This window comes from Centruroides sculpturatus, unplaced genomic scaffold (assembly GCF_000671375.1).
Source record: "Centruroides sculpturatus isolate CEXI.00-Female unplaced genomic scaffold, Cexi_2.0 scaffold39, whole genome shotgun sequence".
NCBI lineage: Eukaryota > Metazoa > Arthropoda > Arachnida > Scorpiones > Buthidae > Centruroides > Centruroides sculpturatus.
In genome coordinates this window covers 73,112-97,826 of record NW_019384314.1, presented here as the reverse complement: position 1 = coordinate 97,826, position 24,715 = coordinate 73,112, and the positions used below count along the sequence as shown (strand labels likewise).

General features: G+C 35.6%; 2 protein-coding genes across 7 annotated transcripts in view; one reads left to right on the top strand and one right to left on the bottom strand.

Moving 5' to 3' along the window:
* Nucleotides 1-15,364, bottom strand: part of LOC111622860 (collagen alpha chain CG42342-like) — a 120,470-nt gene extending 105,106 nt beyond the window's left edge. For 3 of the 6 annotated variants that reach the window (XM_023365334.1, XM_023365314.1, XM_023365342.1), the window contains exons 1-2: nt 14,877-15,363; nt 13,845-13,911 (exon numbers count right to left, since the gene is read on the bottom strand). In XM_023365334.1, coding sequence (XP_023221102.1) covers nt 13,845-13,911; nt 14,877-15,149 — 340 coding nt within the window. In that variant the 5' untranslated portion in view covers nt 15,150-15,363. Of the gene's footprint in view, nt 1-13,844; nt 13,912-14,876 lie in introns of all 6 variants that reach the window. The other 3 variants (XM_023365299.1, XM_023365325.1, XM_023365305.1) reach the window with 2 other exon arrangements.
* Nucleotides 15,365-15,368: 4 nt separating this feature from the next.
* LOC111622921 (guanosine-3',5'-bis(diphosphate) 3'-pyrophosphohydrolase MESH1-like) lies at nt 15,369-23,539 on the top strand. The gene is made up of 4 exons (XM_023365382.1): nt 15,369-15,427; nt 15,524-15,669; nt 15,754-15,809; nt 23,091-23,539. The coding sequence occupies exons 2-4, from the start codon at nt 15,528-15,530 to the stop codon at nt 23,463-23,465; spliced, it is 573 nt and encodes a 190-aa protein (XP_023221150.1). The 5' UTR covers nt 15,369-15,427; nt 15,524-15,527; the 3' UTR covers nt 23,466-23,539.
* Nucleotides 23,540-24,715: the final 1,176 nt, after the last annotated feature.

Below are 24,715 nucleotides of genomic sequence, written 5' to 3'. Positions count from 1 at the left end.
CTACGTCCAGAAGTCTTATAGAAATTTATATGGCCCGGAAATTCCGATCACGTGACGTATATCCGGACGTGTCTGTCATCTCCGGTTGGCAGAAAATCACACAATTCATCATTCGATTCATCCATCATCCGGATGGGGATTTCGCCGATCTTCGCTTGTTGCACCAATATGATCTATCATGTTCTTCGCTTTTACAAACAGAAAGACAGCCAACCAAATTCTTGAAAACATAAAAAAATGTCATAAATTTTAATAACAAAACTTTCCAAAATTCGAAACTTATGCAAATTATCCCACTCGGGCACTCGGGTTCTTATAATTTAGATAATCGGAGCAATTCTTTAACTCGAACCATAACTAAAACACGTTTGCGAAGTGAGGATCGAAGTCCCTCAGGGATCCGCCATATGATCTATCTCGAAGAAAAATTATCACAAACTTTAATGGATCTTATCCTCGATCTTGAGTAATGGTCTATTCCCTATGGTAAAGAGCATATGTAGCAATGTTAGCAGGCCTACTGTATCAGCAACAACAAAAATTCGAAGGCCTAAACTTGTTTCAAAAAATAAAATGAATGAAAAAACAACACAAATGAGATTATGACTTATAAAATACTCCAGGGATTAATAATCATTCTACTAATATTCTTTAATGTATGTTAAAATATGAAGGGTACAGAAGAGTCGAAGAGGCGCGACTTCAACTTTTTTCATCTTTTACGACGAACCCCGACGTTGTTTATGGTGATGTAGCACACGAAACATCAAAAGAAAATCATTGTAATATTAAAACTTTGTTTATCTAGAGCCGTAGAAATGACTTTTTTATCTGACTGCAAAATTTTATTGTAAATTTTACGACCCTTACACGCCAGATACTGTTGCTCTTTTTTTTTTCGTGTGTGTGTGTGTGTGTCTAGGAATGACCTCGAAGAAATGGGGATCTCTTTTTATTTTTCAAGTGTCGACTTCTGTTCTGTCAGGTGAGATGCTTCCAATTGAAATTAAAGCTCCTAATTATGGAATTTTTCTCTTAAACCTTATATTAAATCCTTACAAATCCCCTTACTACAAATCTCCCATATGGAAATCTCTTACGTAAATCCCCCCGCTAAATCTTTCCAAATCTCTTATATTTAATCTTCACCTAGAATTTCGTATATTAAATCTCTAACACGAACTCTATATAAATCCTCATAGAGAATCTTTCGTGTTAAATCCTTTCTTGTAGAAAATCGCACGCATTAAATCTTTAATTCTTATTTATTAAGATTAAAATTTTTAAAAATTTATTCGGTAAATTCTAAATTAGGAGATTTAACAGACAAATTGCGATGAAAATTACAATTATGGTAACGTCCACGTAATAAATTGCAATCCACATTAAGAGGCCGTCGAAGGATCAATCCATAAAGTGGTATTATTATCACCAGTAGCAATTAAGAATCCATCAGCAGTAACAATATTTTACAATTCACAAGAGCTAGAGTAATAAAAGTAACATCGTGCCATAGTAACAGCTCGGTAGCAATACGTTTATAGCATTGTTGGAGGGATTTTCTGCTTCTTCCAGTCTCACCACGCTTCCAATAACCAAGCAAACTACCGCAGCGACAAAAAAAGGTCCTTATTTCTTATTAATCAACACATTTTATGCGTGAAGCTTTCGATCATTTGCATAACTCATTAAACCTCAAAAAAAGGGTGTGAAAAAGCTCTTCCTCGCCAAGAATGTTTTATGCAATCCAACACGTGTAGCTAGCTGGCTTTAATATATCGCAAACGAACTGTTGCAATTCGCAACTCTATCCAAACATAAAAATGCCAATTTGCAATACAAATGGGATAGAAAATTTGCATTATCCGAGTAATGTCGACCATAATTTAGTGTTTTTTTTTTTTTTTTTTTGTTCGAGTTTTCGGGGGGAGCTTAATGCACATCCGCCCAACTTCCTTCTGGAAAAGAACGCACCCACCCCACACCGAGATAGCATCTTTCGGTCATCGGGGAAGAAGAGCATGCCACACCCTTGAACATTAAACGTAGGACCAAATATGGCTCATCCCCACCAAAATTATTTCTCGTGCCACCCGTGACGTCACAGAATGAGTAGGAAAAGGAGGTTGCCTCGATTTAAGTCTAATTATGTAGCAGGTGTCCGTTCCGATTTTATTAGCGAAGTGAAGGTGAAAATTTTCACCCATCCATATTATAGTCGTGTATATTGCAAATTTAAACGATGTTAACAATAAAAATTATCAAACATACTTTGCTTGCTACCTCGAAACTCCCCGAATTTGAGTAAATCTGTAGAGGTTGGAGATCCTATCGAAACCCCTAACTATTGAAGATCCTATCAAACCCCAACTCTGAAGATCTTATCAAATACTCGGCCATTGAAATTCTATCAAAGGTGTATTGGAATGATTCTATCAAACTCCTCAGTTAACTTTCAGTGAAGATTAACAGTCGTAGAATATTATTATGTAATAAATTTAATTTATTAATAAGGGTTACTATTTATTGTTATTTTGTTAATGTTTAAAATGTTATTTTTAATTTAATTTAAATTAATTTTTAAAAAAATTAATGTTAAAAAAAATAATAATAATATATTAATAAACATATAAATACTGATACATAAATAAAAATAAGGTAAATAATTAAAAAAACAACGAATATAATTAGATAAACAATCCCTATCAAATCTCATATTGAAGTGCCTTTAAAGTGTGATATTTCTCATTGAAAGCGTTCCAATTTTGAATAGTTTTGGGCTTTTTGAAAACCAGCTTCTTGTTCTTAAAAATATAACAGGACCAAAAGTGAGCTCGATTTACAGATAATTGATTGGTTATATTATAGCTAACAGTAAAAACAGAATCCCAAAGTCATTTCTCCAATACCTAGTCTTGCTTGCAACATACAATAAAAGCCAAATAATTGGTATTTGACAATTGATTCGGTTGTAGTTTAGTGTTAAATATATCGTACTGTATTTAACAATAGTTGTGTCTATTATGTATAGCAAAGCTGTAGTTGTGTTCACGGCAGTCCAAAAAATGGCTAATATTATCTGCAGTGAAAAGAAACGTAATCCTCGCAGTAAGCATTAAATGATTCTTGCAGGATCCCGATTCAAAAAATTTCACTTTGTAATTCTAAAGTCTAGACGCAAAATGGGAGAGAGGGAGCGTCAGGAGAAAAGTCGAGTTTGTAGAATGCCAGCGATACGTCCAACCGAAGTTTGCTCGACGTTTTGGCACGTCATACCGCGTCCCGGTAAATAAACAAATGGAGGACCGCACGCGGTCAGGTGTCAAGAATCCGTAGGACCTCCACCCTCCTCCGTCGTACAGTTGCCGCTCGGTTGGTGGCCCAATTCTTCACGGATTTGTCGGACCGATGGGGACCATCCATCACCCGTTGCATCCCCTTTCACACCCACCGAGGGATCCGTCACCGCCCTTTCCCGAAAAACGCACCCCCGCCCCTCGACTTCTTTATAAAAATCCGCTCCTTGCACAGGAGGGGAGGAGAGAAGATGTCAAAAATTTCGATCGAATGACGTCAAGAATATTAAAAAATCCGTTTACCGAACGATATTAATGCGCCATATGGACACGTCATTAAAACCTAATTCCGAAAATAAAAAAAGTATATATCTTTTATCTCGAGTATCTTAATGTATTTGTACCAGATGGCAAAACGAGGATCTTGTTCCATCTTGCCCACAGAAAATACTTTTCGATCGAATGCTCGAACCCACTCCTTCGACATGTTACCATACAGAATATACTAAGCTAAAATATGCCGGATGCTCCGCTACCATCTTATTTAACCCTTTATAAAGTAGTAGTGGGTGCACTAAATTTACTTTAACACTTCTTATAAAAGTTCTATATGAAAATATATCAGACTAATTGGAGCAAACCCATCTCAATTTAGCGATAATTAGACTGGATATTGCCGTAATAGTAATAAAATCGAAAATCAGATTGGTGATACCATACAAAACATGCTACACTAAGGTAAATATTAATGCACCGCTAATACCTTACAGAACCATTTAGAACCTATCAGGTAGTAGCGATTGTATAAATGAATCTTAACCTCCTTATATTCTATACAAAAATAAATTACAATAACTGTACTTAATGCATCCACCGCTATTTATAAAGGCAAAACTAACTATTACTTTAAACAGCTACTTTAACCCATTATAATGTTTCATAGGAAAGTATACTAAGCTAAAAAAAAAAAACACTTAATGCACAGCTACTACAATGACGGAACCCTTTAAAAGGCATAACAAATACATTAAATATACTTTAACCGTTTTATATAAAGATTCAATTTATTAATAAGGGTTATTATTTTATTTATTATAGCGAAATATATTACGCTAGAGTACAGTACATTTAACGCACTCACTCCTAAAGACGAAACTCTCTTAACAGTTACTCTAACTCCTTTTAAAGTAGATATAACGCACCCTCTACTACTACTTATCCTACTATAAAAACTACTTTAAATCTTAGATACTACAAAGCAATAAATCGACCCCCCTATAACACTATTGATAATTCCGTTTTATACGAATTCCATGTTGTACGAATCACTTAGATTTTATTAATACATGAGCCGTTTACACCTGGCACACGTATTTGTAAAATCTAAGTGACTCGTGCAATATGGAATTCATATAAAACGGAATTATCAACAGTTATAGGGGGGTCGACTGTAATTTCCAACCATATCTCGATTGTAAAACTATTTCCAACAGAATCGCTCATTTACTAACAATTTAATTTCCAGTAACGAAAGCGGTGTACACATATTTTGACAAAGAACAATAAAGTGCAAAAAACAGCAACAAAATGCAAATGAATTCTCTACATAAACAATTTTTAGGGATTAAAAGATAAGGCAACCCGCAACGTAAATGGCATATTTATGAAGGTTTTCAGATATATTTGAGAGGGGTTAAAAGTGTAAATTCCGTTTCATAACTCAAACTTACATTAGCTTAAATGTCAAAATTAAATTTCGATTGATGTCATTTAAGCGGAATTATCTTGGCGACAGGAAGACATCAGTCGAGAAAGGAGGGATTTATCTACCGGGCTGATGAATGTTATCAGAATTGCAGATGTTATCTACGTTACTCCAAGCGTCAGATAAGACGATACGCGAGTTGAAAATATATTTTTAAAAAAAAGGGTCTCAAAGTAGACGAATTTTCGTATAGCTTATTTATTTTTTGGCGGTGCTTTTGCTAATCTCCTTTGTTATCTCTGGATCCTCTTTGACGTTGATGCTAACCAGCTGCACCACGTGTACAGCACGTGGATGTACAGATAAAGGTGAACCTTATGAAGAAATAAAGTATCGGATTTCTTATAGGTCCATGCACTTTTCCGATAATCTGTAAAAGAACAAAAGTGAGAATTGTCGAAGTGCAAAAGTCATCTGGCAGTACACCGTGAGTGAGGAAATGCAAGTAAACTGTTCAAAACACCGCGTGGACGACCTAATCGATTGGACTTTTTTATAATAATTTTTCCAAGAGTAGTCGGATGCAACTCGTAAGTAGATAAACTGACATACCTTTAACAGGTTTACATTTTGTTTTTCTTTTTTTCTGTGGTTTTTTGTTCGTTTCGGATCAGCGACTCTCTGTCATACAAGATTGATACGGCGGAGGAACTCATTCTATTCTGATAGCGCAACACCCCGTGCTGCACGCCCAAGAAAAAGTTTGCATACCAATTTTCGCGGTATATTCTAGGAGTGGTTATCCAGATAAATGTTACAGCAACCCTGTTTTTGATGTGTCCTATCTCGAACTCCCTACATAAGAGATAAAATGACACACGATTGCTTACGAGAAATAGATACAATGTGCTTACATTCGTCACACTACATCTTTATCATGCAAATAATGTAAGCAACTACTACACTCCCTGCATTAACTAGAATAAAGTGAGTGCTGCATTAGCTACAAAGTTTAAGCCTAAGGGGACTAGTCACTAAATAATACAGATCGCCCTTGAGGTAGCCAACTCGACCCTTTATCGTTTTACTTTTTATAGAGGCATCGCTCGGACCTCCTACTTCGCTTTTTTTTTTTTTAATTTATTAAAAATGGGGAGAGATAAGCAGCTCTACTATCAGGATATTTTAAGGAATAAATTCAAAAAATGCCTATTAATAGGGTTCTTTTTTCTTCGAGTCAATCCATAAATCTATAAATCGAAGAAGCCTTCGGGATGGAGAGAGATCAGAGATACCAGGGGCGGGTACCGTGCGAAAATCACTTTTTCCTTAATAACCGACCCCAGGGCTAATCTCCTATGAATATCGGACATCTGATAAAGGTTAATGAATCGGAAGGGCCCGAAGATAAGAATCGATTTCATCGCGATGCCGTGTTGCAAAGTCGATACACCTTCCACTGCCCGGAAGCATCCCCGGATTAATCTCGGAACTGGTCTTTAGAGTGGTTACTACGAGGAAATGCCCTTGGGTTGGCGTTCTGGAAGAGATAGGCCTAATCGCAGACGATCACATCACGTGATAAAGCGCATAAATCAGGGACTTCACCCAGGAAGTGAAGAACCGCGGGGTGCTTCCCGAAGACAAACCCCCAATCGGCAACTGCTCCTGATTTAACGCAGGAAGGGCAACTCCTGTAGACGTAGAAGCGGGGTATAAACACAATAGAAAACGGGGCACGATCGGTTTACCTGCTGTCAGGGGTGATCCGGGAGGCCGGCCGGGGTAAGGCGGCCTCCTCTCCCCACGGAAGCCCGAATGACAGGAACTTAACCACTCCGCTTCACCGGGAAATTAATATTAAAAGGCGGAAACCCACTTAAGCGTGTCAAAACGTCACTTCCGCTCCATCGGGTTCTGGCCTCTTGCACCCGTCAAAACTGTGTGGCGCTCGTGATGCGGTTTTCCAGAGAGAGAAACAATAAAGGCTGTACTACGATCGATACGAAGGGAGCAAGAAATAAATAAACGTCAACACGCGGGTCGAAAATCCGAGAGGATGGAAGAAAAGAAAAATTCAAACACCGGCTACTTAAAGTGGCAGCTTAATGGCGGCGTGCGGGAGGATACTTCTCAAACCCGGCGGGAAGTATTTTATTCATGAAGCTCTGCCACCACAGTAATAAAATCGGACGTCGTTTAGGATTCTAAACGTAAACAAGAGCTGGAGTGAAGCCGAGGAATAGGAGGAGAATTGTAAACTTCACCTGTTCCAAATTGAAATTCGCTCGCAACGGGGAACAAGTGGAGCAACTTGTCGTTAAAGATTCGACTTGTCCAGAGGGACAAGAAAAGGGACGGCAGCCGATTCATCTACAACTTAAAACAAGACGAGAGAAACCACCCCTTTAGAGGGCTTTTCTCCATTTCGACACGTTTTTTGGAGACGAATACGTGTCGGGGTGTTTCGTCAACTAGACATTAGCAAGATGTAGGAATGCATCTCCAGTTGCAAAGCTTGTTTTCGAAAAGACGGCAGTAATCCCTTTGGGGATGATCGACTTAGCAAACTAAAAATGGCTAAGGATGCAATTAAACGAACTCAATTAATGAACGCCTAATTATCTTTGTAATCAGATAACAGGGCTAATTATAATTTAGGTAACGAAAATATGACAAGGAGGATTAAAATCAATTAGTTCCATTGAAAAATCAAGATGGTGCCGAATTTAAAAAATATATTGAGAAATATAACTGGTAATACTTTGTATAAATTTCATAGTAATTGTTGCCACTTATAAATTTATATAAAATATATTGTTATATCCGTATTAATTTGATTTTTAGAGAAATTTCTAACATTTTAATTCAAAATATGACGCTAAACAGAGGAACAAAACCAAAGAAAATTATGCTGATGTAACCATTTTGATTTGTATTTCGAGTCTCCGCTTAAGTTACACGGAAAGTGACAGAACAATGGGACTAAAAGTTTACATTTAGGTTATGAAAATTATACCTTACGTGTAGTGTTGTGAGGGTAGAGGAACCTATTTTTGGTTATAGAAGTGGAAAGGAATTGAAATTGTGGTTCGGTGACGCGAAAAACGGGGGTTAAGGTCAATGGACGCTTATAAGTGGGGTGTACTTTCTTCAGTCACACGCTATAAGAACCGCCCGATAACGTCATACAATTGAACGATTTTAAGATTTTAAACAATTCTTAAAAGTGTCATTAGATTTTATCAGAAAATAGCACGAAAGCCTTCAAAAATTCGCAATTTAACATATAGATTAGTCATCGATCACTCAAAAACTAAGAGATTAAAGATCCATTCATACTGTAAGAAGCTCTAATAGATGCGAAATTTGTGTAATACTCGAAAGCGATTAATACGACGTGCAATTGTCGCAATAAATCGACATTAAGACGCATCTTGAAATCGCGGCGAGAAAGCCTTTGTCACGTGGTCGGATGAAAGAGTTCGATCGCTAGTCACGTGACCGAAAGTTGGCTGATTAAAGGAAGGTGAGCTGGCGAGGAAATCGGATCGAATACCAAAAGTGATTAGGGGAGAGATCCTCGGAGAACGCGAGTCCAATTAGCGGAAGCAATCTCTTCTCGTCTCTTTCTCTATAGGAATGCGTCTCGCTTCTCCAAATTTCATTCTTTCTAATTCGTCTCGAACGAAATTAGACCTTCGGCGCGTGACAATTAACGTGTCTTCGCCGTCGATCACGTGCCAGAAGCCAGACAGTTTCCCTGAGCGATAAACTGAAAGGGATGGAACGATAAAAAAAAATAAACAAATCTCTCTTCGGTCCGGCTAATGACCGCTCATTCTCCTCGTTAATGTTTATCGATCGTAAACGCCGCAATCGGCACGAGGATAATCGCGCCGGTCGCGTGATTCTCCAAAGATCTCATAATTCGGGTGAGGTCCGCGCAACACGGTCGCGTCGCGTGTCTCTTGACGATGGGGCCGCGAGATTTAATCGGTCGAGCAATGCAATCATCATCGTCGCTTGGTTTCATAATGCAGCGATTTAAAGTGAAGGCAAAAATAAACCTATAGGCTAAGAGCGTGCTAATAGATCGCCCATTAAAAATACGAGTTATCCATTAAGCAATTACATAAATCAGTCACTATCTGATTGTCTTCGGGCTGTTCCCCCATTTCAGCCCATAGGCCAATGCTGTCACCCTTCAAAATATTAGGTAATCACCCGATTAAGCGACGGTGACGATCGTACGATAACTAGGAGGGGCTCGATCGCGAATGAATTATTTTATGACTTCTTATTCGACTAAATTATACATCGACACGTGACCTAGTAGTGTTTAAAGCGCTTTCACTCCCGTCACGCGATTCTGTGTCGTCATTCTACCGCGTGATAAAAGAAAGCACGCAAAGGAAGCGTGAAATCATAGAACCGAAACCGCACGTTTCTTAGATAATACGTTCCACTCGACTAATTTTTCTTTACACGCAATTCGACTGGTGAGGAGCAAGACGTGGAGGTAAAATGTCCAATCACCTGATCTGATGTCGTCTCAACGTCGGTAGACAAGATGGAGACGGGTACGGATATCGGTTTTTCTTTAAGATCGAGTTATGACCTATCGATATCACGTGACGGGAATGGAAATAACGCGTGTCAATGGATGTCTGTTCCGAATAACTTAGGAGTCGCAGACCACGTGATCATTACAGCCCCTTCAACGATGAGAATTGGCTAGTCTGCTGTAACAAGATAGAGAGAGAGGGAGGGCTGTTTTTGCCCGTCTTTCTTTTGTCACATTTGCACCCTGACCACTTTCTCCACTTCTCGCGGGATTATGTTTCTCCATAGAGTGGGTAAAGAGGCGATAGATAAGAGCCTCTCGCTCGACGTCAACGGAAGTGCCACATTCGTCGCCGATACGGCGTCTAATATTTTAAAATTTTGTCAAAGAATTCAAATATCGATAACACAGAAAAGTAATCGATGAATCTGATGATCCACATTCATTGCATGCTGTAATTGAGTCGCAGCAATTGTCGCATTATGGAGAATATTCAACAATCGCTAGCAAATTTCGAGTTCATTCTCTATTTAAAGCGCTAGTAGGAGGGCCCATCCGTGGTTAAAATTCTCCGTCCGAGAGTGTTCGTGCTGTTTACGTAATCCTTTCGGCGGGAATATCCCGCGGCGCGAGGAATTCGCTCCTTCCACAACATCACTTTTCGTTTGGTGCCAAAACTAACGCTTCCAAGCGTTCAAAATCATCAAAAATTCGTAAAACTAAACACTGATCCTTGTTCGTTAACGCTAACTATCAACAACACGGGTAAAATCTTATTCTGGAATAATACAATAACAGTTAAACATAGTTGTGTAAATTCATTTAAATTCGATTAAGCACTGATTTGATTTCGCACGTGCGGAGTAACGAGGCGAAACACGTGATCGTAACTCTCGTCTAAACTTTAATTCGATCGACAACAAACATAACATTCCACAAGTTCCATCGATCGGAAATGGTAGAAAGAGATCGCGAGCGACACGTCGAAAAACGAGCAGGAAAAGAAAAAATCGACCCCATATCGCTTTTTTTTTTTTCGTGGACAAGTCTAGGGAAATTTTAAACGTTGGTGGGAACTTAATGCACTTCCTCAATCTGGACATTTGAAGACTATTAACCTCGCGTGACTTCACCCCGAAGGGTGACATTTTTCCTTTCTCCAATCTCGTGCCATATGCCAGAAGCTTATCCTACCGAAAGTGAAAGTGGGTTCGACTTACCTGGCGGACACATGCATTCGGCGGCCACCACATCCCTCTTCCTCCTCTTCTCCTCCTGTTCGGCACGCTGCAGAGGGTAAAAAGGGAACTTTCAGTATAACAATACCGTGACAGTAACAAAAGGAGTAAAAAAAAACTGGCTACCCTTATTCACGTGACGTAGAAGGAAAAAGTTCCATTTTCTCCTTTACCAAATCCCTTAAGGGATCAAAAGCGGGTAATTTATTATCTTTACTCCAGATAATTATCTTGGCTTAAACAAACAGTTATCTGCAGAGACATTAAACAGAGGAAGCAAATATTTACTCCGCGACTTTCACCACCTCTAATTTTGGTAAGTGCCATCACTGTTACGCGAGGCTCCGGGCGATCGCGGGTTCGAAGACGACGCGTCGCGTTGCATCGAAGAATAACAGAATNAGAGACATTAAACAGAGGAAGCAAATATTTACTCCGCGACTTTCACCACCTCTAATTTTGGTAAGTGCCATCACTGTTACGCGAGGCTCCGGGCGATCGGGGGGGGGGGGGGGGGGGGGGGGGGAAAAAAGGTTTTTTTTTTTTTTTTTTTTTTTTTTGTTCGAGTTTTCGGGGGGAGCTTAATGCACATCCGCCCAACTTCCTTCTGGAAAAGAACGCACCCACCCCACACCGAGATAGCATCTTTCGGTCATCGGGGAAGAAGAGCATGCCACACCCTTGAACATTAAACGTAGGACCAAATATGGCTCATCCCCACCAAAATTATTTCTCGTGCCACCCGTGACGTCACAGAATGAGTAGGAAAAGGAGGTTGCCTCGATTTAAGTCTAATTATGTAGCAGGTGTCCGTTCCGATTTTATTAGCGAAGTGAAGGTGAAAATTTTCACCCATCCATATTATAGTCGTGTATATTGCAAATTTAAACGATGTTAACAATAAAAATTATCAAACATACTTTGCTTGCTACCTCGAAACTCCCCGAATTTGAGTAAATCTGTAGAGGTTGGAGATCCTATCGAAACCCCTAACTATTGAAGATCCTATCAAACCCCAACTCTGAAGATCTTATCAAATACTCGGCCATTGAAATTCTATCAAAGGTGTATTGGAATGATTCTATCAAACTCCTCAGTTAACTTTCAGTGAAGATTAACAGTCGTAGAATATTATTATGTAATAANCGCGCCGGTCGCGTGATTCTCCAAAGATCTCATAATTCGGGTGAGGTCCGCGCAACACGGTCGCGTCGCGTGTCTCTTGACGATGGGGCCGCGAGATTTAATCGGTCGAGCAATGCAATCATCATCGTCGCTTGGTTTCATAATGCAGCGATTTAAAGTGAAGGCAAAAATAAACCTATAGGCTAAGAGCGTGCTAATAGATCGCCCATTAAAAATACGAGTTATCCATTAAGCAATTACATAAATCAGTCACTATCTGATTGTCTTCGGGCTGTTCCCCCATTTCAGCCCATAGGCCAATGCTGTCACCCTTCAAAATATTAGGTAATCACCCGATTAAGCGACGGTGACGATCGTACGATAACTAGGAGGGGCTCGATCGCGAATGAATTATTTTATGACTTCTTATTCGACTAAATTATACATCGACACGTGACCTAGTAGTGTTTAAAGCGCTTTCACTCCCGTCACGCGATTCTGTGTCGTCATTCTACCGCGTGATAAAAGAAAGCACGCAAAGGAAGCGTGAAATCATAGAACCGAAACCGCACGTTTCTTAGATAATACGTTCCACTCGACTAATTTTTCTTTACACGCAATTCGACTGGTGAGGAGCAAGACGTGGAGGTAAAATGTCCAATCACCTGATCTGATGTCGTCTCAACGTCGGTAGACAAGATGGAGACGGGTACGGATATCGGTTTTTCTTTAAGATCGAGTTATGACCTATCGATATCACGTGACGGGAATGGAAATAACGCGTGTCAATGGATGTCTGTTCCGAATAACTTAGGAGTCGCAGACCACGTGATCATTACAGCCCCTTCAACGATGAGAATTGGCTAGTCTGCTGTAACAAGATAGAGAGAGAGGGAGGGCTGTTTTTGCCCGTCTTTCTTTTGTCACATTTGCACCCTGACCACTTTCTCCACTTCTCGCGGGATTATGTTTCTCCATAGAGTGGGTAAAGAGGCGATAGATAAGAGCCTCTCGCTCGACGTCAACGGAAGTGCCACATTCGTCGCCGATACGGCGTCTAATATTTTAAAATTTTGTCAAAGAATTCAAATATCGATAACACAGAAAAGTAATCGATGAATCTGATGATCCACATTCATTGCATGCTGTAATTGAGTCGCAGCAATTGTCGCATTATGGAGAATATTCAACAATCGCTAGCAAATTTCGAGTTCATTCTCTATTTAAAGCGCTAGTAGGAGGGCCCATCCGTGGTTAAAATTCTCCGTCCGAGAGTGTTCGTGCTGTTTACGTAATCCTTTCGGCGGGAATATCCCGCGGCGCGAGGAATTCGCTCCTTCCACAACATCACTTTTCGTTTGGTGCCAAAACTAACGCTTCCAAGCGTTCAAAATCATCAAAAATTCGTAAAACTAAACACTGATCCTTGTTCGTTAACGCTAACTATCAACAACACGGGTAAAATCTTATTCTGGAATAATACAATAACAGTTAAACATAGTTGTGTAAATTCATTTAAATTCGATTAAGCACTGATTTGATTTCGCACGTGCGGAGTAACGAGGCGAAACACGTGATCGTAACTCTCGTCTAAACTTTAATTCGATCGACAACAAACATAACATTCCACAAGTTCCATCGATCGGAAATAGTAGAAAGAGATCGCGAGCGACACGTCGAAAAACGAGCAGGAAAAGAAAAAATCGACCCCATATCGCTTTTTTTTTTTTCGTGGACAAGTCTAGGGAAATTTTAAACGTTGGTGGGAACTTAATGCACTTCCTCAATCTGGACATTTGAAGACTATTAACCTCGCGTGACTTCACCCCGAAGGGTGACATTTTTCCTTTCTCCAATCTCGTGCCATATGCCAGAAGCTTATCCTACCGAAAGTGAAAGTGGGTTCGACTTACCTGGCGGACACATGCATTCGGCGGCCACCACATCCCTCTTCCTCCTCTTCTCCTCCTGTTCGGCACGCTGCAGAGGGTAAAAAGGGAACTTTCAGTATAACAATACCGTGACAGTAACAAAAGGAGTAAAAAAAAACTGGCTACCCTTATTCACGTGACGTAGAAGGAAAAAGTTCCATTTTCTCCTTTACCAAATCCCTTAAGGGATCAAAAGCGGGTAATTTATTATCTTTACTCCAGATAATTATCTTGGCTTAAACAAACAGTTATCTGCAGAGACATTAAACAGAGGAAGCAAATATTTACTCCGCGACTTTCACCACCTCTAATTTTGGTAAGTGCCATCACTGTTACGCGAGGCTCCGGGCGATCGCGGGTTCGAAGACGACGCGTCGCGTTGCATCGAAGAATAACAGAATGTCTTTTGTCTTTGCCAAGTTTTGAAAGAACGTAATTTAAATTTCGACATTCCTTACATATTTAAAGATGTGCCAGATACGCAAGAGATAGATCATGTTGCTTTTTTTTTTAATAATCTACTAAAGATGAAGAACAAGAAACAATGAAATGAGATACAAGAAAATGAATATTCTTTGACGCGACGCGTCGCGTCAGAGAATACCCAATTTTCTTGTCACCTTATAAATTTTGAGGATGATAGAGGGCATGATGCTAAGGTATCTCATTTTGTGAGGGTCTATCTGGTATCTCGTGACAAATTACTAGTGGCTAGGCGTTAAAGACGGAATTGAACTGTTGCATTGCACATATCGGTGAGAAGCTTTCAATTGTCATCATATGTACCGTCTCGTAATTTTTCCGTTCTACTCGTGTTTTTTCAGAAAATATCTCGCCAAATAGGCACCTAATAAATGGTGATTAGTTATGTTTCAAGGCCGTCACATCAATCTCGCGCGCTTTGTAAGAAGCGCGCCATTTGATTATTTTTGAAATTTGAAGCGCAGCGCATCGCGTTACTTTGGAAGAATCGCAGAAAGCGATGCGAATGACCCATTTTAGTTTGAAACTCACCTGTTTGAGAAGGACCTCCGCTTGATTTAGAGAGTCTATCCTGAGTTGGTACTGCCTGCACTCGTCTTCTAATTGTTGAACACGCCCCTCCAATCGGAAAAGTTTAAACATGGACGCGGCCGATAGGAAGAGGGCAAGAAAACACACAAAAAGTAAAAGTAACGACGAAGAGTCGGAAAACGCGCACCACCTCCTGCCATGATCGATGATCGATCTCTTGCGATTCTCACTTGTTGCGCTCACTTTCTCCCGCTCGCGATCGCACTTTTCCATTCTTCTTTTTATTTTTTTCGGCTTCTCCGCTGCACTTCACTCCATATTCAGGTAGAAGAAGCCGTCGTGGCTCGCCTCCGCTCCCGTTGCACATCCAAATGGAGAGATGCACATGCACGCGCGCAACATCGCCGTCTGGCAACTTTTAAACTCCCAAAACCTACGCCATCTAGTGACAAATAATGTAAACATCGTCGCCAGATGACCAAAACATTACAGTTTTACTAATAACGAAAGTAAACATAAAATATTACTTTTTTTATAAAAAAAATTATTATGTAAGAATGTAAAATTTTTATTAATTTATAATTACATTAATTAATTTAACAGTTTGATTTTTTAATCGATATTTATAATTACAATTTTTAAACAAGTAAAATGGCAACACTGTGGCGGTGCGTGAGAGGTGGGGTGAAGATGGAGTCGAGAGAAATTTTGAAAGCTGTAAAGTTCTCGGCCGTTAAACACAGGAGACAATTGAGGAAAGACGAAGTAACACCCTACATTAATCACCCTATAGGTTAGAGTGTAATTAGATTTTACAACCGTTAAGGTTATGACAATATTTAGCGTTTTACAATGTATTCTGAATAAATTACCATAGATGTTGCTTACATCCTGACGGAAGAGGCTGGAATTACCGATTCCGACGTTATACAGGTGAGAACATGCGGTAAATGAGATCTTCCTCCTACAAAACTAGCCATTTAAAGATGGCCTCCCCTCCCTCATAGTGCTTAGAATAATCGATATATTAATTAATTTTGTTATTCTGTTGATCTTTCAAATAGAAATAAAGAAGTAACATTGTTAATTGATCAATTTTAACAGTAAAATATACAGAGAATGTTAGCATCTCGTTTATATTGATCTTAAGTATTTAAACTTCAATTTACTTTAGATCATTATATATATATATATTCTCTATAATAATCTAATATTTATAAAAATAACAGGCTTATTCAAGATTTTAAATTTAATTCGTTAATGGAAAATTTTATTTTTATCATTTTAAGTATGTTTGCTTTGAGATGGCGTATCTGATTATTGATAACTGGAGTGTTTATTTTATCTAGCGATAAAGTAACAACTATCATTACTTGCCAGGGCTATTGAGATTTGTATGGGTCCTGGAAGTAGAGCTATTTGAAGAAATAAAATACATAGAATATTTCTTTATAATTAAAAAGCAGTCTTAAAGATTTTATTTTCTGTTAGTAAAACTAATGTTTAATTTTATATGGGTAGGAACCACTACGAGCTTAAGTTTTCTCTGGACCCAGGAAAAAATCCCTAGTTCTTCCCTCTTGACTGGCCTGTTTCTTGCCTATTCTATGTCAATGTGGATGTTTTATATATCAGACTGACAATATAAAGTTTGCATTTGGGATCTGACACAAGAATAATGGACTATTGATAAAGTCTAGTAGAGTAGCAAAATATGAATGTATGCTATTCTAATTGTATAAACAATTTATTTGAAGGTCATGTAAAAATTTTTATAGAATAACTTAGTGTGGCTTATTAGATGACAATTTTTGTATAACCACTTAGCTCTGTATAGGAAATGTTTTGTGATATATATATATATATATATATATATCACATGATATATATCACATGATATATATATCACATGATATATATATATATATATAAATCAATATGAAATGTCACACTAATGGGTTTGGAGAATCTTCCTCAATAATTCATATTAAAATCTGATAATAACAAACGTTGTACCAGTGCCTTAACACATTCATGCTAGTATGCAAATCTAGATTTATATGATGTGAGACTTAAATACAGTAAGTACAAAGTGCAGTCAAAAAGTTCCAGGACTGGTGATGTGGTGCTACAATTGGCCATGTACTGAACTTGCATGAAGTACAATGTGTAATAGACATTGTTATTTAGCTTCCCACCAAATTTCATGCCATTATCATATGTAGTTTTTGTTTTTTCCTATTATTCAGTTTTTGTTATTATTCTGTTGATCTTTCAAATAGAAATAAAGAATTATCATATGTAGTTTTTGTTTTTTGTTATTATTAACAGTAAAATATACAGAGAATGTTAGCTTCTCATTAATATTGATCTTAAGTATTTAAACTTGAATTTACTTTAGGTTATTATATATATATTCTGTATAATAATCTAATACAGTAGAACCTCGATTATCCGGATAGTTCAAAATAAACAAAAATTTTACAAATTTGCTGATTTGCACTTGGCGAATTACGACACTGTTTATGTACGTGATGGAATGCATAACTTTTTTGTTTCAACATCTCACCCAACACAGTGGTCGTAAACTCTTAAATATATTTTACATCGTAATAAAAATATAACTTGACATACTTATTTATAAATAATATATATTCAAATTACATCATTTCTATGACCAAGGGCGGCATAAGGCATGGACGACGTGGGCCACTGCCTATGCCTCGCGGTCCAAAGGGCTTCGAGCCTCAAAGGTTTATGCATTACTTAAAAACCGTGAACGCGACGAAAAAATTTTACTCATCATAAAACGATAAATAGTTTGTCAAATTTTTATTCATAAAAATGCAGTTTCGACTGCTTTTTATTTTATAAAATCTGTCTTCTTGCACCACCAGAGGACCTTTTAAACAATAGTTAGTCTGTTAGCGTTGATCAGTAGTAGTCCAAATTCAATACAAACATTTCTTTCTTGAAATTTTGATCATGATTTAAATACAGTATTTATTTTTAATATTACCGATATGTCATCGAAAGGAAAACATGTTGTATTATCATTAAAAGACAAATTAAAGTATTTGTTTTGATTATCCGAATTTTTCCTTATCCGGACTACCTTCATCCCCAATTAGTCTGGATAATCGAGGTTCTACTGTATTTATAAAATTAATAGGTTTATTCAAGATTTTAAATTTAATTCGTTAATGGAAAATTTTATTTTTATCATTTTAAGTATGTTTGCTTTGAGATGGGGTATTGATAACTGGAGTGTTTCATATTTTCATTAATTTGCAATTTTCATTGCTCTATTAAAATGAATTTTTTTAAGGAACAGCATGTATATATGAAATTTTGTTTCAAACTTGTCAAGACTGCAACAGAAAAGAAAATGATTACAGGAGACAAAATATGGATTTATGGCTACGACCCTGAGACCAAACAACAATCAACTCACTTGTCAGTGGAAAAATCACGTCTCACCCAGACCAAAGAGAGCACGCCAAGTGAGGTGCAATCTCAACATGCTTATTGTTTTTTTTTTTTTTTCTCAATAGGGAGGGACTTATTCTTTGAGAATTTGTTCCACAAGGTCAAACTGTGAATCAAAATTTTTGTATGGATGTTTTTGGGGCACCTGCATGAAAATATCAAATGAAAAAGACAAGATCTTTGGAAAGTTCAAAACTGGTTGTTGCATCATAATGATGTCCCTGTTCACACAGCTATCTCTATTCAACAGTTTCTTACCAAAAATAAAATGGCTGTGGTTCTCCACCCTCCTTATTCACCAGACTTGGCACCATGTGACTTTTTTCTATTTCCACAACTGAAAAAGTGCTGAAAGAATGGTGATTTCAGAACATTGATGACATTCAAACAGAATCGCAGCAAGTGCTTAACAATGCCATAAAAAAGTTTCAGGATGTCTTCCTGAAACTCTTTTTTTTTATAGGGAATCTACTAGATTACTCTACTAGACCTGCGTGGTAATATCGAAAAAACATTCGTTTTTTTCGATATTACCACGCAAACTGAAAAAAAATTGAACAACATCGAAAAAACGAATGTTGTTCAATTTTTTTTTAAGTTTCAGGAATGTTTTAAAAACAGGGAAAAGCTCTGGAATCAATATATAACTGCAGAAGAATCTTATTTTGAAGGAAACAATTTTCAATAAATTAACATGTATATCAAACATTTTTGTATTGGACCAATTTTGGAAGTTTTGGCTGCATCTTGTATTTATGGAGATATGACAATTTGATCCTCTATTAGACTTTCTAAATTAAAAAGTACAGTGCTTGGATATAGGTTTGCATCTAAACTTTCTATTTTGATATAGATATTCAAGACATCTTCATTAAAGATTGGTATATATATCATACTGATGATCTTTTTAAACATTATTAATGGATTATACCAGGGGTTACCAAACTTTTTTCACAGTGGGCCAGATAACTGAGAAATGACGAACACGGGCGATATAACTATTTTGTTCAGTATAGCTTACTGAATACACAATAAATAAGGACAATCAGCATATTTATTTACCAATACACAAACACGATGGCTGCAGCAAGTTTGCAATTGCTTCCCTTAGAAACTTCATTGCAGGCACTTACACAAAAAGCACTCTGATATCCAAAGTCGTAAAATGTTGCCAAATTTTTTATTTTACTGATTTATCTAAAAATTATATTACTGTCAGACGAAAACATCAGATTAGACCAATTTTGACACTTATATTTATTTTAATTTTTTTACATAATAAGTTTATTTACAATCCATGATATTTTCCTATAAATAATTATATTTTAGCTCGTTTATGGCACAGTGTGGCAATGGGCTGGATGAACTGACCTTGCATGCGGTAGTTTGGTGACCCCTGGATTATACCAATAAAACCTGCTTAAAGTTCTCAACAATGACAGTTAATTATTTTTATTGATGTTTTAATATATTACATAATTCTTTTTATTTTCATTAAATCCACCAGTAATAACATTAGTATGAAATTTCAAAAATAAAGTTTAGAAATTTTATAGAAGCCTAAATAAATTATAAGAGTGAGAAATAACATTGAAGATGTTTTTAATTTTAAATTAAATGTTAAATATATTTTGTAGGAAATTAAATTTATTTAACCAAAGTGCTTAAGGAAGTTTAAAATCAATAAATATAAAGTTAGTGAGTGTATCTAACATTCAAAAGTGCTTAAAACTGTAAATATTGATTTAATTTTAATGTTTTTGTACCTAAAATCAATTGGCAAACAGATTTATTCATGAATAACAATTTAGCACATCAGATCAACTTCTTGGAAATTTGCTTATGGAAATAAAAGAATTTTGTTTGGGGCAATCAAATAAATATTTTCCAAGTAGATTTGTCTGTCAAAAAAAACTATAGTCATATAGCAAATATTTTCTTTTCATGTTGGTTAATGATATGTTGTTGTTATTTCTTACTTTTCCATTGGAGTATCTAGATTGTTAAAGGCTATTTAAGAAGTATAAATATTTATTCCCTCTTTGAAACTAATTCAATTTATTTATTTTATGAAGAATAATGTATTTAATAAGAAAAATTATTTAAAATAAATTCTAATTCTGCAAAAAAAAGGAAAAAGCACAGTAAATGCACTTTATAAGATTCTCTTTCTATTATTTAAGTAGATTGATACTAAATGCTAACTTAGGAACAGATTAGATTAGTCTCTACTGTGTACTGTTAAATTTAATTTAATAATATACTTATTTCAGCCTATCATTGTCATGTTTGTTGCAATACTCGAACAGTATGAAATGGCACAAATTCAATGGTGAAGTAGATACCAATTGAAAATGTATCTTGATTTTTTCAGATATATTTTTTCCTAATGTCACCTCTAAGAAACTGTATTATTCACAGTCGAATATCAAATGGTAATCTGCCTACCAATCAAATTTTGCAGAAAACAGATATAATATTTAAACTCTCACCTTGGAAAAAAATCACTTAAAACACATTTTGTGCTTGCCAGTAATCTTATATTATGTAATTTTCTTATTTGAATGCCACCATACTACTGGTCCAATAGAAAGAAGGGACTGTTGCGGAAGGGGATTGAAGTAATTCAACCAAAAGTAGTTGTTGACCTCCTCCTGGAAGAGAAGATGGTCAATGATTACTAATTAATACTGGTCTACTATTAATATTCAAAAAGTGATTTGTATTAGACAGGTTATGATGGTCCCACATGTGACCAAAGTTGCTAACCTTAACATCCGAAAGACTTTGTATGACTTGTTTAAATAAAAAAAAATTGTATAAAAATGTGAGAATAATTTTTATGTGATGATAAAGTGTTTATATTTTGGCAACAGATTGTATGAACTATGTGGAAAGTATGTTCTGGTAGATATTGCATTTATAGAAAAATTATTGGGCTATAATTTGAAAAATTTGGAGCCTATAATTCTGCTTGTCTGAGTGTCCTTCCTCAATCTCTAGAATGCAGTTAGATAGATGAAAGTCAAGACCAGATATGGAAATCTTAGGGGCAGAAGGCCCCAATTATCTATAGACAAACTTCCAATGCAAACTGAAAGTCGTGTTAATTCAATTCGAAAAGAGTTAGATATATAACAGGCACGATTCTATTACTAACAGGAAAAGTATGATGTGCAGAGGCAAGACACCACTAGAAGAATTGAGAACATTGTGATGAAAAAATTCAGCCTGGCATTGTGATGATGTTACAATAAATAATTGTTCGTTAGAATTAATTTGGTTATGGCAACGCAAACAAAACATGAACAATCTGTCGAGGAGGATGAATCCCAGGAAGACTTATGGAAAGCTGGCCCCTATTTAGGTGTTACTAACATGAAGAAAACCTGAAAAACTGCACATGGCCAATCTGTTGGCCATGCACAAACCCACAACAAACTAACTACTGGTGTTTGATGGTTTTATTCATTCAACTACTGGAGGGCATTTATTAAGAAAATATCGTTCAGAAATGAAAAAGTCCGAATGGCAAGTGCTATAAGCTACCTGTTGCAGTAATTAAGTGAATTTAATATATATCCTTGTTTGTAAGAATTATATTTAGCTTATGATTTTGTTAAATTTTTTGCCAATAGATGATGCTGTGTGTAAATCAGCAAAATTGAATGTAGATAGAAATTAATTGATTTACAGAAACCCAATACATCCATTCTCACTTTATATATTAGTCTAGATTATCTATGAAATGAAGATGTTAAAATAGGACTTAACAGCTTGATGTCAAGATGACATAGATTTGAGTAAAGAAAAAAGAAGAATTCAATTGATTCTTATTTTTTAATATTTTGAATGTTTCATAAGTAGATAAAACACAATTTAGTAAATAATTCTTCCTGAAATATTAAAAAGATGTTTTGTTAAATGGTAATTTGTATTCAGATGCAAGATACTGGTTAAAAGTATAAGTAGATTAATGCAACACACCAAAAACTCAACAAAGTCAAGTATCCTTAAACAAATTTTTTCATCCATATGCAATGGACATCCTCAGGTTCAGTTATAAGAACTTAAAAGTAGAACATTAAAATGAAGACTGGAACAGAACGTTTTTAATTTTAAAAAATAAATTCAAAGCACAGTAATGTGTGTGCATGGCTATTAATGTTACAGCTGCCACTAGTTAGGAGTCTTGAATAACACTCTCCATGCAGACAAGATAGTCCTTTTCCTTTATTACAAGGAAAAGGACTCTATCTTGTTTGCTTGGAGATTTCTAACTGGTGGTGACTTTAACACACTAATAGTCATGCACATATATTAATATTATCATGCTTCAAATTTATTTTTTTTTTTAAGTTAAAACATTCTGTTTCAGCTTTCATCTCAATGTTCTATTTTTAAATTCTTATAATCAAACCTGAGGATATCTATTGTATATTATTTAAGTATATACATTTAAGTAAAGGATAAATGATTTTTCTGGTTTTTTAGTGTGTTGCATAACTTGTAATTTGTATATTTCCATTTAGAAACAAGGGTATTTCAAATATCTTTTTGTGCAAACTTTAATATATTTAGTTTTAATTTAACTTATAATTGTATATAAATTCTTAATTTATTTTTGTAACTTTAGTAAAACATTTCAGATATTAAGATTCAGTTACTTGTATTCCAATGTGTTTCAATATTTCATTTTTATTTGATAAAATTTGTTGCTTATAGGCTGCTCTACTTCATGATACTGTTGAAGACACTGACACTACTTTCAAAGAGTTAGAAGAAGTTTTTGGTCCCAAAATAACATCAATTGTGGTAGAGGTGACAGACGACAAGACACTTCCAAAGGCAGTTAGAAAACAGGCACAAATAGACACTGCTGCTGGTCTCAGTCACGAGGCCAAACTGGTAAAGTTAGCTGACAAGCTAAGCAACCTGCGAGATTTAGAGAGGGCCACTCCTGTTGGATGGAATGAAAAGAGAGTTCAGGAATATTTCATGTGGGCTTCTAAAGTGGTGGAAGGACTAAAGGGGACCAATGAAAGACTAGAAATGCTTCTCAATAAATGTTTTCAATTAAGAGGAATTGATTCTTCCTAATATTAAATTTTGGTAAAGAGAAATATATAAAAATATTTCTGTTTGTACAAAATATTAAATTGTTATAAATAAGATTTACCTAATAAAAACAATTTAAATATTAAAATGATTAATTGTAATAATAATTTTTTAATATATAATTTTCTAAAGTAGTTTTTCATTGAATTATTTCAGATGAAAAAAATACATAATAATTTAATATTCTTTTTCTTGAATTTATTTAATAATTCATTAGTCTCACAGAAATGTTTTGAATGAAAATAAAACCAAATGAAGATTTAAGTTATGTACTGTACATTTGTATAATTGAAGTTAACAGTCAATGAATGAATAATTTAACAGTCAAATAAAGCAATCAGGTAAAATTATTTGAAATGCAAATCAGAAAAATAAGTGAAAGGATACAAAAAGATTTGTTTCTTAGAAAAAATATATATATTTTTTCCACTTATAAAAACAAATTTATTTAGAAAAAGTATTGATCTTAGAATTAAATTCAGAATTAGCCAAGACATAATAATTACTTAGATGTAGATACTTATTGTAAATCATTATTTGTTTTGTATAATTGATTGAATTTCCTTTAATACAAATCATTCACAGAAACTAATTTTAAATTCAAATAATTCTAGTTATTATTAATGAAAAGACACCTATTGGCTTTATAAAACTTACAATATATATATTTTTTTTCACTGTTAACAATTATTATTGAAGATAAAAAAATTATTTACAGATAATTCAGTTTATTTTTAAGACACTGAAATTGCAGAATGAAATATTTTTAAATCCTCAACACGCTTGTAAACTATTATTGTGTGGCTTTGCAAATTACCTAGATCTCTCATTGCCATCATGAAAACTCAATTTATTATAAATCTTGCTTTATAAGAAAAGTTTAGGTAATTTAGTTTTTTGTGAAAAATTCTATTTAAATATAAATATTGTTATTTTTATTTAATATAATTGTTTTAATATAATTACAAAACAATAATATTTATTGAAAATAAATAATACATTTTATGTTTAATCTTTAATTAACTTTATGTAAAATTAACTCAAAAACTTTATTTTCCATTGTTAAAATAAAGATTTTTAATGTTTTCATCTTGTAAATTATTCCAAAATTTTTCAATTTCAGAGTTTAAGTCATGTACGGTTGAATACTGCTTGCAATTGGCATATACTTGTCTAGATATAATGCTCCAAAGATTTTCAATACTGGGCTTCTAGCTGGCTACTTCATGAGA

Coding starts and splice junctions, on each gene's coding strand:
- LOC111622921 (XM_023365382.1), top strand. CDS start 15,528: ATGGCAACACTGTGGCGGTGCGTGAGAGGTGGGGTGAAGATGGAGTCG. Junction 15,670..15,753: donor CTACATTAATCACCCTATAG/GTTAGAGTGTAA, acceptor AAATTACCATAG/ATGTTGCTTACATCCTGACG. Junction 15,810..23,090: donor CCGATTCCGACGTTATACAG/GTGAGAACATGC, acceptor TGTTGCTTATAG/GCTGCTCTACTTCATGATAC.